This window comes from Eurosta solidaginis, chromosome 5 (genome assembly GCF_040869045.1).
Source record: "Eurosta solidaginis isolate ZX-2024a chromosome 5, ASM4086904v1, whole genome shotgun sequence".
Lineage (NCBI taxonomy): Eukaryota > Metazoa > Arthropoda > Insecta > Diptera > Tephritidae > Eurosta > Eurosta solidaginis.
This window is the reverse complement of record NC_090323.1, coordinates 228,022,105-228,037,269: the sequence shown is the minus strand read 5'-3', so window position 1 is coordinate 228,037,269 and position 15,165 is coordinate 228,022,105. Positions and strand designations below refer to the sequence as shown.

Below are 15,165 nucleotides of genomic sequence, written 5' to 3'. Positions count from 1 at the left end.
TTGGGATGCCCAGGTTTCTGGGTATTCAACAGAAACTGCTTGGTCAGCATCTCGTTTCTTTCCCTGATGGGGAGTATTCTCGCCTCATTATGTAGATGGTGTTCTGGGGACATAAGAAGACAGCCCGTGGCAATTCTGAGAGCAGTATTTTGGCAGGCCTGTAGCTTCTTCCAGTGGGTAATTTTTAGGCTTGGCGACCATATGGGTGACGCATAGCACGTAATCGGCTGGCTAATTGCTTTGTATGTAGTCATGAGCGTTTCTTCATCTTTTCCCCAGGTACTGCCAGCAAGGGATTTGAGGATTTTGTTACGGCTCTGAATTCTCGGAACAATTGCGGCTGCGTGCTCACCAAAATGTAGATCCTGATCAAACGTCACACCCAAGATTTTGGGGTGTAGGACAGTCGGTAGCGTAGAGCCATCGACGTGGTCTATGCCTAAGGATGGTAAATGGGTGTTTATTTTTTTAGAGAGCCAAGCCGCATTAAAGGCCCTGGACTCATTCGTCGACAACGCAAAGTCGGTCACTGAATGCCGCAGATCTCTTAACGAGATGGCTCAGCACTTCAGTATCAGCCTTATATGGGTACCTGGGTACAGGGATATTGAAAGCAATTGCAGAGCAGACGAGCTGGCCAGAAGAGGCACCACCGACCATATCCTTCCGGGAAATGATTCTGTAGGTATACACATGACCACTTTCAGGCTTCGTGTGAACACAAGCAGTATAAGAATTGCAAATGGACTATGGTCAGCCATATCCTCGTGTAGACATCCAGGCTAACCTGGCCCTTATATGACAAGGGGCGCAAAAGAGCGCTTCGGATTTTAAACAAATCAGTTATATCGTCCCTGATAATGGTTCTAACAGGGCATTGTTTAATAGGCACGCATGGTGCTAGAATTGGGGTAACGACTTTCGACTATTGTCGCAGCTGCAGATGTACAGAGGAGGAAGAGAGTGTCCAGCACCTTCTCTGTCATTGTCCAGCGCTTAGTAGGCGTAGGTTGGCCATCCTTGGTAAACCTTTTCTACATGACCTTGCTGAGGTCTCTAGCTATGAAGTCAAGGCTCTAGCAAAATATATAAATTCCACGAAGTGGTTTGACCCGCTTTAGGCAGGGTAGGGGTCCTCTTTGAGACCGTATATGGTATTACAATCGGCCTATTGGTGGCCTAAGTAGTGAGCTGATACCATAGTGTCCAGCTCAGCCCTCGCAACCTAACCTAACCTAACGCCATATTTATCGTCAAAATGTAATGAAATTAAGCTCAGATGGGACGCTTATGAAACAAATTCTTAATAGGTTGTTTTCGAAACGGCCACTGAGAAGGGGCGATATTTCCCTCAGCAGTCGAAATGTACTAAAAACAAGTAAGGAAGGCTAAGTTCGGGTGTAACCGAACATTACATACTCAGCTGAGAGCTTTGGAGACAAAATAAGGGAAAACACCATGTAGGAAAATGAACCTAGGGTAACCCTGGAATGTTTTTGTATGACACGGGTATCAAATGGAAGGTATTAATGCGGGTTTTAAAAGAGAATGACCCTTAGTTGTATATGTGAAGGCGTTTTCGAGATATCGACCAAAATGGGGACCAGGGTGACCCAGAACATCATCTGTCGGGTACGGCTAATTTATTTATATATGTAATACCACGAAAAGTATTCCTGCCGTGATTAGGGCTTTTGATTTCGCCCTGCAGAACTTTTTCATTTTCTTCTACTTAATATGGTAGGTGTCACACCCATTTTACAGTTTTTTCTAAAGTTATAATTTACGCCAACAAACCAATCCAATTACCATGTTTCATCCCTTTTTTCGTATTCGGTATAGAATTATGGCATTTTTTTTCTTTTTTCGTAATTTTCGATATCGAAAAAGTGGGCATGGTCATAGTCGGATTTCGGCCATTTTTATACCAAGATAAAGTGAGTTCAGATAAGTACGTGAAATAAGTTTAGAAAAGATATATCGATTTTTGCTCAAGTTATCGTGTTAACGGCCGAGCGGAAGGACAGACGGTCGACTGTGTATAAAAACTGAGCGTGGCTTCAACCGATTTCGCCCATTTTCACAGAAAACAGTTATCGCCATAGAATCTAATCTATGTCCCTAACAAATTCACAAGGATTGCTAAATTTTTGTTCGACTTATGGCATTAAACGTATTCTAGACAAATTAAATGAAAAAGGGCGGAGGCACGCCCATTTTGACATTTTCTTTTATTTTTGTATTTTGTTGCACCATATGATTACTGGAGCTGAATGTTGACATAATTTAATTGTATACTGTAAAGATATTAAATTTTTTGTTAAAATATGACTTAAAAATTTTACTTAAAGAATTTTTTTTTAAAAGTGGGCGGGTTCGTCATTCGATTTTGCTGGTTTTTATTTAGCAAACATATAGTAATAGGCGTAACGTTCCTGCCAAATTTCATGATGATATCTTCAACGACTGCCAAATTCGAATCGCAAAACTTTTAAATTACCTTCTTTTAAAAGTGGGCGGTGCCACGCCCATTGTCCAAAATTTTACTAGTTTTCTATTTTGCGTCATAAGGTCAACCCACCTTCCAAGTTTCCTCGCTTTATCCGTCTTTAGTAATGAATTATCGCACTTTTTCGATTTTTCGAAATTTTCGATATCGAAAAAGTGGCCGTGATTGTAGTCCGATTTCGTTCATTTTAAATAGCGATCTGAGATGGGTGCCCAGGAACCTACATACCAAATTTCATCACGATACCTCAAAATTTACTCAAGTTTTATCGTGTTAACGGACAGACGGACGGACGGGCATGGCTAAATAAATTTCTTTTTTCGCCCAGATCATTTTGATATATAGTCTATATCAATCTCGATTAGTTTATGCCGTTATGGATTACCGTTATGCGAACAAAATTAATATACTCTGTGAGCTCTGCTCAGCTGAGTATAACAATATTTTATTTGAATGTAGGCGGGGTGAAATGATTTTGCAGCTTAAAAATTTGAAAGCACCAAAATCTTGGAATCCGTCTTTGCTTTTGCATCACCTTGCATTAAACAAAAGCATATTTAAAGACATAGCTACTAAATGCTTGAGTCACACAAAATGATGCAGTATTTCTAATATACATTTACATACATAAATATTTCTTATTAAAAAATTTCAATTCTCACAATTGTGGGCAGGGTGACATTATGAAATAGGTAAAACACCTTGTATCTGCGCCCGGAAAATACTCTGGCGTCGGATGTTTCGAACCAAAGAACAAAAAAACAGAATCCGAAGCGAAATTGGGCCAGAGCGCCCATGTCCCCCTGGGTAGTCAAAATGCTTATGGAGATGTTTCCTTATTACTCTCGGAGGCGGAGCTAGATTAAGCAGTTGTTTGCTAGGGTGTACTGGTTTGTGACAATTTCTGTTTTAATATTAAGCTCTTTTGCCTCACTATGTTAATGAGGGTCATAAGAAGACAACCGATGGCAGTTCTGAGCGCAGCATTTTAGCAGGCCTGCAGCCTTTTCTAGTGTATGTTTTTTAGATCAGGCGACCAGAATGGTGACGCGTAGCACATGAGTGACCAGCCAATTGCTTTGAACGTGCTTAGCAGCGTTCGTTCATCTTGTTCCTAAGTTTCGGCGTCTTAGAGGTGACACTGTTATCGAACGTTACCCATAAGACATTTGGACGGTAGCGTAACACCATCGGCGTCAACGTCCAATATTTGCGTCATATCTTTCTTCCAACAGCGTGACCGGGATTGGATGCATGATAGTACAAGGTAGCGCGCGGAGAAGAAACCAGAAAGACTGCGCAGATACTCATTTGCATATGCGGATAGGGTTGTCATTTAAGTGATCCAAGCAGCGGGACTGCTCCATATTCTCTTCCTGCGGGAAGGTATCGAACCCAATCCAGTCCAGTACCTGATCCCGGTCCAGAGAAATGGTTTTGCTACGTGTGCCAGAAACAAATCTTTTTAGGACGGTCACACTCTTGCCAGTGTGTCACGTGTAAGGGATGGTTACATCGCACGGAGTGCTCTGGGCTAGATCCCAACATCCGTCGGCCCAGTCCTTTTTACGAACATTTTGTGGCTCCTTGCTGTTCACGCCCACGGCCGTCCCGTAGTATGCGCCTTAGGGCCCCCTACTACCCCTTAGCAGCTCCGCTGCTCAGCAAGAAACAACCCCACAAGCTCCGTAGCAGAGTACTTAGCAATGGCGAGCATTAGCCCCTGCCCCGTCTTCTCCCCTCTTTCCGGCTTGTGACATCTGCCCAATGCAGTTCCTCCTGCCTTGGACCGTGCCACTTTCCTAGATGTTATCGTTCAGGGACGGAAACCCCCCGAGGGGTTAAATCGCGACATATTGCTAGGCCGCACACCCAACTACACCGTGTACTCCGATGCTCACCAAGTACACCCAGTCCCAGGATCCCAACAGCACTTGTGACCTAGCCCTCCAGGAATTCAAGGGGTTGTGTAGCGCAATATATAGCTTCTTCAACCCAATTGTCAACCTCACCTTCGAGCGGCGAATCCCGTTTCACTAACAGACGAGGCTCTGACGGCCCCAAGCTCCTCATGGAACTTGGGGGTGGGGAGGGGGGTATGGCCTGAAGGTTTAATGTGGCCATAGAAATCGTTCCCGAGGGTCGGGCTAGCACCTTAATGGTGCTGTGTTACCGGAGCGTATCGGATCTGTATCCGGCAAAGGACCATCACATCGATAACACTCGCCAAAGCCTTCGGGGAGTAACCTTATCGCTACAATAACAAGAACAACCTAACCCCCACAACCTAGTTACTTGCCCCCCGTTGCACTTCGGAATTCTGCAGTTACACCTTAATGGGTTAACTGCAAAGATCACGGAGCTAGTCGATTTTATGAAGCGATACAATTTCCGCTTCCTGCGATCCAAGAGATAAAACTCACGGCAAGATCTTCCTTGCAGACCTGCTTTGGGTACAACGTCCACGGAAAAGATGTCGAGAACGGAAATCTATTTGTCCCGACATCGGCCGTAAAGACAGCGCCCTGCAACGTCAAGGCATATCTGTTCGGTCAGGCGATGCAAATTTAGAAATCAGCAACATCTACATCTCTCCTGTCACTTGCTGCCCCAGTGGATACCACCCTGACATCAGCGCACTACTCACCGGTGAAAATCGCATAGTTCCAGGCGATTTTAATGACTACTACGATCTGTGGAATTCTGATCTACAGGCAAACAGCAGGGGTGATATGGTAGGAAGCTGTCATAGTTCGCCAGACATCTTCATAATGAGCGGCGGACTTGTTAACTGCGTCAACTGGCAGTCGATGGTAACATTGACATCCGACTACCTACCCATACGCCTTTCGGTCTAGCTATCAGCCGAATTCATCACCACCGAAAAAGGCACTTTCATAAACTTTAAATAAGGAAAGTAGGAATACTACAAAAAATATACTGACAGTCGCTTTACATTTAAAGGTTCACTACTACTTACCACTCTTCATCACGGCCATCGACCAGTCGACACACTTAGCCAAACCTTCACGCAGCAATGACTCTGCAATGTTTCCCTTTGGAAATAGAATGGTACCAATGAAATTAGAATTGTTCACCGACTCTAAACGGATTTCAACTTCACGTTGTAGTAAACGTGATTCCACAAAGAATCGTGCCTCATCGGCAAAAGGAATTTTCACACTCAAATCTGGTTTTCCGTCGGAATCAAGTTTAACACCAGGACAACGTATACCCGAAATCATCAAAGTAATATATTGAAATTCTGGCAGTAAGAAGGCACGCACCGTCGATCCATCACGCACATGCTCAATAATCGCTTGAACGGGTTTTCCACCATAATATTCGACTAGATGAGCAGGATTTTCTTGTGTCCACTTAATATGACGCACTTTTTCAGTTGGCACATGAGACCATTTGCCACGATTAGCAGATTTAGCTTGCTCTTCTAGATCGATAAGGCGTTGCAATTCACTAGATGGTCTACCCTCGCGCCGCACTGTTACAAAACCTTCACGCACCATTGTTTCGACAATATTCTCACCGGTTTCCGCATCTTTTCCAAGCCAAACAAAACCATACTCACGATTTGAATTGGCAGGTTTCTCAAAGGAAAATAAGACTTCTTCACCAATAAGTTTCTTTCGTAAAAATTCGCGTGAATCCCAAGCCCAAGACTCATCTCTAGTTTCATCGCCGCCAGCACCTGGACGGCGTGCCAATTTGGGTGCAAGCACATATGAGAACGTGATTTGCTTTTCCGGAGGTGGTGCACCCTTTTGAGCTCGTATAACAACAGTATCTCCCGATAGAACCTTTAATGATAGGCAAAAAAAAACTTTTATTACATAAAACTTACATATACATATGTATGTATGTATGTATGTATGTATACACTAGTACACTTTGAGGCTAATTTTTTAACTCAAATTCAGCTTCCCAAGCGCGTTTCTTTTTAATTAACTTAGTTAAAAAGTTCTACAAACGAGCCTGCCGTTTTGATAAGAAATATGCAACCTTTTTTTCAGGTTACAAAATTGAAACACTCGTACCTAGTACTAACAAAAATGTATTATTTGAAAAAAGAGTTTGGTACCTTAAGAAAATTCCATGCTATTCTCGTTATCAGCTAAATTCACAGCCTTTTGTGGCTCTGTTATAAATCACACGCGTGGCTTGGAAAGTAATATCCACGTGCTACGACCTGAAATGAGTGAAGTATGCTGCGGCATAATGCGTGCATTCAAACAACAATTATTTGGCGCTTTCAGCAATTACAACTGCTGATCAAACGTTGAGTACTCACTTTCTGTACGCACCGTTGTTTTGTCGATCAACTGATCCGTACAACGGTTCGGATTTTACGACAAATTACTGAGCATATGTTGACGTTACTGTAGGGTTCTTATTATTATACCTTTCATGAACATGAAATGGTATATTAACTTTGGTCCGATATTTGTAACGTCCGATTATTTGGAGATTACGAACGGGATAAGATTATTGTTCAGCCCCATTTATGAAAGGTATGAAGTCTTTGGCACAGCCGAAGACAGTCCCGTCTTTAAGTTGTCTTTAAGTTGCTTTGAACTTTGTAATTTTAATATGTTTTATCAATATTTTAATTTTCAATATTGATTTTTTTAATTGTCATAAATTTTCATTATGATTAAATTTTCACATCAGGAAGATACAATCTATGTAAATATTCATATTAATAAACACGGAAGGCTAAGTTCGGGTGTAACCGAACATTACATACTCAGCTGAGAGCTTTGGAGACAAAATAAGGGAAAATCACCATGTAGGAAAATGAACCTAGGGTAACCCTGTAATGTGGTTGTATGACATGGGTATCAAATGGAAGGTATTAAAGATTATTTTAAAAGGGAGTGGGCCTTAGTTCTATAGGTGGACGCCTTTTCGAGATATCGCCATAAAGGTGGACCAGGGGTGACTCTATAATGTGTATGAACGATATGGGTATCAAATTAAAGGTATTAATGAGGGTTTTAAAAGGGAGTGATCCTTAGCTGTATATATGAAGGCGTTTTCGAGATATCGACCAAAATGTAGACCAGGGTGACCCAGAACATCATCTGTCGGGTACCGCTAATTTATTTATATATGCAATACCACGAAAAGTATTCCTGTCGTGATTCCAAGGGCTTTTGATTTCGCCCTGCAGAACTTTTTCATTTTCTTCTACTTAATATGGTAGGTGTCACACCCATTTTACAAAGTTTTTTCTAAAGTTATATTTTGTGTCAATAAACCAATCCAATTACCATGTTTCATCCCGTTTTTCGTATTTGGTATAGAATTATGGCATCTTTTTTCATTTTTCGAAATTTTCGATATAGTCGGATTTCGCCCATTTTTAATCCCAAGATAAAGTGAGTTCATATAAGTACGTGAACTAAGTTTAGTAAAGATATATCGATATTTCCTCAAGTTATCGTGTTAATGGCTGAGCGGTAGGACAGACGGTCGACTGTGCGTGGTTTCAACCGATTTCGCCCATTTTCACAGAAAACTGTTATCGTCATAGAAGCTACCAAGCTTACCAAATTTCACAAGGATTGGTAAATTTTTTTTCAACTTATGGCATTAAAAGTATTATAGAAAAATTAAATGAAAAAGGGCGGAGCCACGCCCATTTTGAAATTTTCTTTTAGTTTTGTATTTTGTTGCACCATTCATTACTGGAGTTGAATATTGACATAATTTACTTATATACTGTAAAGATATTCAATGTTTTGTTAAAGTTTTACTTAAAAAAATTTTGTTTAAAAGGAGCGTGTTCGTCATCCGATTTTGCTAATTTCTATTTAGACCACAAATACTAATAGGAGTAACGTTCCTGCCAAATTTCGTAATATGTTCATCGACTGCCATTTTACAGCTTGCAACACTTTTAAATTACCTTCTTTTAAAAGTGGCCGGTACCACGTCCATTGTCCACAATTTTACTAATATTCTATTCTGCGTCATAAAGTCAACCCACCTACCAAGTTTCATCGCTTTATCCGTCTTTGGTAATGAATTATCGCAGTTTTTCGGTTTTTCGATATCGAAAGTGTGCGCGGTTATAGTCCGATTTCGTTCATTTTAAATAGCGATCTGAGATGAGTGCCCAGGAACGTACATACCAAATTTCATCAAGATACCTCAAAATTTACTCAAGTTATCGTGTTTACGGGAGGACGAACGGACGGACGGGCAGACATGGCTAAATGAATTTCTTTTTTCGCCCAGATCACTTTAATATATAGAAGTCTATATCTATCTCGATTAGTTTATGCCGTTACAGGGTACCGTTATACGAACAAAATTAATATACTCTATGAGCTCTGCTCAGCTGGGTATAAAAATTGTTTTAGATGAAAGCGCCCAATGTATGTCACACAACTAAACTGAAACAAATTTGCAGGGTATCAAAATCGCGCGTTTCTAGAGTCTTTTGATAAAATTGTTAGTAATGACTAGCAATACAGTATTTCCCGGCAGGGATGGGCGTTATCAACAAATTTGAATAACCAATGACGAAAAAATAAAAAATAAATTTTTATTCATTATTCAAGAAAACTTGAGTGATGAATAACATGTTATTTTTTATTCAAGCATTTCTTGAATAATGAATAACATTTTCTCGTTATTCAAAATATTCTGATTGATGATAACCGCTCATTCTTATTTTTGCAAAATTTGAATAAAGAGTTGAGCTATTATTCCTTATTTACAAAATATGGAATAACAATAAAATTTTAGTATTTATTCAGTCATCCAAAAATAAAAAAATAAACCATCGAGATGCCCTGAAAATATACCCATATGCGTAACCAGTTCGTGTGTAGTTCTGAAGCTTCTTAGGGTAATATTGAGATGATTTTGGGGAGTATTCGTGGGGTTTTTTGGGGGCGGTTGGGGGGTAATTTCTGGGACACCCTGCGGATCCTCCCGAGGCCTATTGGGGTCCATTCCAGGGGCTCCCTCGCGATCCTTCTAGGGTTTTGGGGTCATTTCGGGATGACTTTTGCGACTCCCTCGAGGTCTTTTGGAGGTCATTTTGGCATGGTTTAGGGGAGTACCACGGGGTCCTCCCGGGGTCATTCCGTGATCTTTTTGGGACTCCCTCGGGGTCATTCCGGGATGGTTTTGGGGACTCCGTCGGGGTCATTTGGGGGTCATTTCGGGATGGTTTTGGGCACTCCCTCGGGGTCATTTCGGGGTCATTCCGGGATGGTTTTGGGGACTTCCTCGGGGTCATTTTCATATATAGAAGTATATATCTATCTCGATTAGTTTATGCCGTTACAGGGCACCGTTATGTGAACAAAATTAATATACTCTGTGAGCTCTGCTCAGCTGAGTATAAATATACTCGTATCTGTGGTGAGATTTGGCTCATAATTGGAGCAAATATTACATACAGTCCGGTAGAAGTGACATCAAAATACTTTGGAGTTCGAGGACTTAAATTGTAACAAATTGTCAGGAAAGAGTCCTTGACTGCTGTTCTTCCCCTCAACAGTCCTCGGCCTGGGCCAGTGGTACAGACATCTAATAATACATCGTCGTTAACAACAACAGCTCCCGCTGCACCTATCACTCCTTCATTTGCATCTGACACTCCGTCACCGTCCGCTACCACCAGCGAGTGTGCTCGTGGTAAATCTGCTGCTGCTAATACCAATACCAATGCTTTTGAAAATAACTCTGCTGCCGCTAACACCAATAATGCAGGTAAAGTTGTGAGCTTGATGTCGCTGCTCGTCTGGAATGGTTTCATGTAGGATCGTTCAAACCGTCCGTAGAAACTACTGACATCACTACGTATATAGCAAAACATACTTGCATCAAAGAAAATTCTATATCATGCTATAAATTAATAAAAAAGAGATGTAGCGATAGACAGTAAGTAAAGTAAACTTCAAAATTGGAGTTCGATCCTCAGATAGAGCAAAAATTATGGACTCGGGGCTGTGGCCGTCAAATGTCAAAATCCGACCGTTTGAGTTTTTTCAAAAGTTTGTCTCGACAGAGGGAGGACAGTGAGTGATGCACATATCACAAATCCAAAGCTCACAATATATTATCACAATGCCGGTGGTACAAAAACAAATGAGCTATTTGAATCGGCAGCGACCCACGACTTTGATGTCATCATACTCGTGGAAACTTGGCTAACTGCAGATTTTTTATCATCAGAGCTTTTTGATCGTTTTTATAATGTCTATCGAAAAGACAGAATACTGCAACCAGGAGTAACAAGAGGGGCGGTATTTTGGTGGCTGCAGCATCTTCTCTGGCAAGTCGTGAAGTGCAACTACACGTTAATGATGCCAACATTGAGTAAATTTGTATATCTGTAAATATAGGAGAAACGTTCCTTGATAGTATAAATGAAATTTTCTTTATTGATAGTTACATCCCACCAAATAACAATTATGGAATGTACAAGTCACATATTGATAATATGAGCTTTATTATTGATTCTCTATTACCTCACCAAACGCCCTGTATTTTGGGTGACTTTAATCTGGGTTCTATTCAATGGGTGAGAGATCCTGATGACGGCTTTTTAACCCCCTTTACATCTAAAAAGATGTCGAGGACTTACTTTGTGATACATTGTACTCCTTTAACCTATCTCAAATTAAAGACATTGGAAATGATTTAAACAGAGTGTTAGATCTAATTTTTATATATTTATAAGTGTGATATGCCACTCACCTGTGAATCGGTTCATCACAAAGGAATCTCTATCCAGTTCTCATTCTATAAATACGATAATAACTCCACTGAACCCGAGTACTACTTCAATTTTTATAAGGCGAATTTTACGGCTCTGAATGCGTTTTTCGACTCCATTGATTGGACTTTAATCTTTGAGCAATTAGACTTATCAAATATGTATATGAAGTTCAAGAGCGTAGTAGAAGAAAGCCTTAACTTATACGTGCCAGCCCACAGAAAAGAGATCTTTCAATCTCCCATGGTACACAAAAGAACTATTGAGTTTAAAAAACCAACGAAACAAAGCGCATAAAAAATTTAAGAAAACTGGCTCTGTTGACGACGAAACAAAATTTGTTGAGTGCAGGAAGAAATTTGAATGCCTATCCAAGTTCCTTCATGATAAATATGTTAATTCGCTTGAGACTAACATAAAAGCCAACCCGAAGTCTTTTTGGGTTTTTGTTAACTCAAAACGAAAATATAACGGTATGCCGAAATCAATGGAGTTTGGAGGCAAAGTTTCTTCCTCAACTCAGGAAGCATGTGAGCTCTTTGCCGACTTCTTCGGGTCGGTATTTAACAGGTTCCGGACATTTAGTACGTCACGTGATACATCTGCCATAGTGGAGTCTGTAAATATTGGTCAGTTCACGGTTACAAAGGAAGAAGTCCTGGAGTCCCTTATGAACCTTGATGTATCTAAGGGAGCTGGATACGATCTTCTGCCACCCTTGTTCTTAAAGAATTGTTCGGTATCACTTTATTCGCCTCTTACTAAAATCTTTAACAAGTCCCTTGAATGTGGTAATTTCCTTGACGAATGGAAAGTGGCATTCGTATCGCCAATTTATAAGTCTGGCCCTCGAAACAAGGTAGAACACTATCGACCCATTGCTAAGCTATCCATTATCCCAAAGCTGCTGGACAAAACTGTAAATGACTAGCTATTTGCAGTTTTTAAAAACTATATTGTCCGTCAACAGCACGGTTTTATCCAGGGAGATCCATCAGCACAAATCTCACAATATTTGTTAATTTTGTGGTTAATGCGATTGAGGACGGCGAACAAGTGGACACTCTGTACACTGATTTCGTAAAAGCTTTCGACAGTCTAAATCATAATCTTTTACTTAATAATCAAATCAAATTACTCTATTGAGACCAACGTTTCACCTAATGAATACCCATACCATATTGATTCATGTTATTCAATCAGAGCTCCATTTATATCTTCAGAAGATGTATTATCTTATTTAAAAACTTTAAAAGTATCATATTCATACGGCCCCGACAGGATCCCGACACACTTTCTTAAAAAATGTGCTGCAAACATCTATCAGCCGCTAACAGATTTATTTAATTTATCTTTAATTTATGGCGTTTTCCCAACAATATGGAAGGAATCTTTTCTTATTCCGCTTCATAAAAATGGAAGCAGGTCTTCAATAGAAAACTACCGGGGCATAGCAAAGTTATCCGCTATCCCAAAGTTATTTGAGGCTATTGTTACCCACCACCTAACATTCTCTATTTCCCCCATAATTGCAAGCTCGCAGCATGGGTTCTGTAAGGGCAAATCACCTATCACCAATTTACTAGAAATTACCACCCACGTTTCTAATGGATTTAGAAAAGGCCTTCACACTGATGTAATTTACACCGATTTCAGTAAAGCTTTCGACAAGGTATCACACCCATTACTTATTCATAAGCTCAGTCAACTCGGTTTTCAACCCCGTCTTATATGTTGGACTTCTTCGTATCTTGGTTATCGTACGCAAAAAGTAATCTTTAAAAATACACTTTCTGGGGTCATCAATGTTTCTTCTGGTGTTCCTCAGGGCAGCCATCTTGGTCCGATTCTGTTCTTGTTGTTCATAAACGATATATATGGTACAATTAAATACTCAAAAATCTTGATGTACGCAGACGATGTAAAACTTTTCAAATCATGTGCCTCGGTTGAGGAACATTCCTTGCTTCAAATGGATTTAAATCACTTGGCTACCTGGTGCAATGTAAATTATATGCCGCTCAATCTCAAAAAATTACATTCATGTGTTTTTCTCGGAGAGTTTCGCCACCAGCTTCATATACATTCCATGCCCATTCCTTCTGAATGAAGTGAACTTTTGCGTTCCCTCTCGGACATCGAGACACTTCAAACCTCTTCTGCTGAAACAATGTAGAACGAATTTCAAACAAAATGAACCTTTTCGGCGTTTATGCCAAGATTATAACACTCACTCAAACACATTTGATATCTCGGACTCCCTTTTTTCTATAAAAAAGATTGTTCTCACCTCTCTAAATTAATGTATAATACGTTTGCTTCTGTTCTCTTTAAGTATTACGCTTGGCTGATGAAATTTCTTCTGTAGCTGAGCAGTCTCAGATCGTGACGCTTGACAAACCGCTGCCCATCAAAGACTCGGCAAAATAAAAAAAAAAAAAGTTCTTATATATATATATAAATCGATCGCGTGAACAGGATTAGCCTGGTTTCATTGGGCCACTTGAGGGCAGCGCGCTGCCACAACGTCCATTACAAAAAAAAAAAAACAAAAAAACTCGAGAAACCCGGAATCCACTCCAACGCTCTAAGTTGGCTTGAGTCGTATCTCCAAAACAGGAAATTAATAGTAAAGATTGGCAGCAATCTCCAAGCCTATAATCGTTACATCAGGAGTACCACAAGGTAGTCATCTGGGCCCTTTACTTTCTTCTTTATTTATAAATGACATCTGCCAATGTTTTAAATTTTGTAGTTGCTTGATGTATGCCGATGATCTAAAACTTTATTACAGAGTTAAACACATTAGCGACTGCATAGAGCTACAGCAAGACATCTTCGAATTGATAAAATGGTGTAATAGTAACGGTCTTTTCTTGAACTTCTCCAAGTGTAATATTATCAGATTCACTCGGAGAAACGCATGCATAATGAACAGCTATTACTTTAACGATAGCGACTCATTCAATCGTACAACTATTTGTTAAGGATTTTGGAGTATACTTAGACTCGAAGCTTAGATTCGACTTTCATAGGGAGTACATAATCAGTGCTGCTAATTCAAAACTCGGCTTTCTCAAACGTAATTCCAAAGACTTTTTTGATCCGCTAACGCTGAAAGTCTTTACATTAGCCTTCTAAGATCCATTTTGGAATATGCCTGCATCATTTGGGACTCAGACTTTGACACACATTCCAGCCGGTTAGAAAGAGTTCGAAGGAGATTCAGTAAATTCGCCCTTCGACGAATGTTCACTTTTGAATCGATGCCATCTTATGAACTAAGATGTAGAATTTTAAATATTGAGTGCCTTAATATTCGAAGGAAAATTTGTGGTATTTTCTTTATCAAAGACATTTACAACAACAAAATCGATTCTCCGGAACTACTTTTTCTTCTCACCTTCTATGCACCTGAAAGGTGTCTAAGGGACAAATACATATTCTACGTTCAAACGCGTAGAACGAATTTTGCAAATAATGAACCTATTCACAGAATGATCTCCTTATGTAACTCTGTTTGCAATCATCCGATTTTAACTCATGTAAAGAACATTTTATAGCTGATGTTATTGATTACTTTCTTTTCAATTAATATGTTCCAGTATTCCTTTTAATATATAAATGTGTGTTCTTGTGTATTTATTTAAGCCGTAGCGAATTTTTTACAAAAATATTTGTTATAATGTCATTGTAATTATAAATTGTTACCATATATTTCTCCATTTCGATAATTCTTATCCAAGTTGTTACATATCTGTGAGGACTATGTCCGGTAGATAATAATAATAATAAATAAATAAATAATAATGAGTCACTAAATGAACTAAATAGAATGAGAAAAGAAAAAACAAAAACGTGAGGCGTGGCATAACCTGAGTACGGTTCAGTTGGTCTTACT

General features: G+C 39.8%; 1 protein-coding gene across 2 annotated transcripts in view; it reads right to left on the bottom strand.

Annotated features, from left to right (window-relative positions):
• Tudor-SN (Staphylococcal nuclease domain-containing protein 1) overlaps window positions 1-15,165 on the bottom strand; it is a 37,943-nt gene that overhangs the window by 7,652 nt on the left and 15,126 nt on the right. For both annotated transcript variants that reach the window (XM_067788704.1, XM_067788705.1), the window contains exon 3: window positions 5,490-6,324. In XM_067788704.1, coding sequence (XP_067644805.1) covers window positions 5,490-6,324 — 835 coding nt within the window. The remainder of the gene's footprint in view (window positions 1-5,489; window positions 6,325-15,165) is intronic.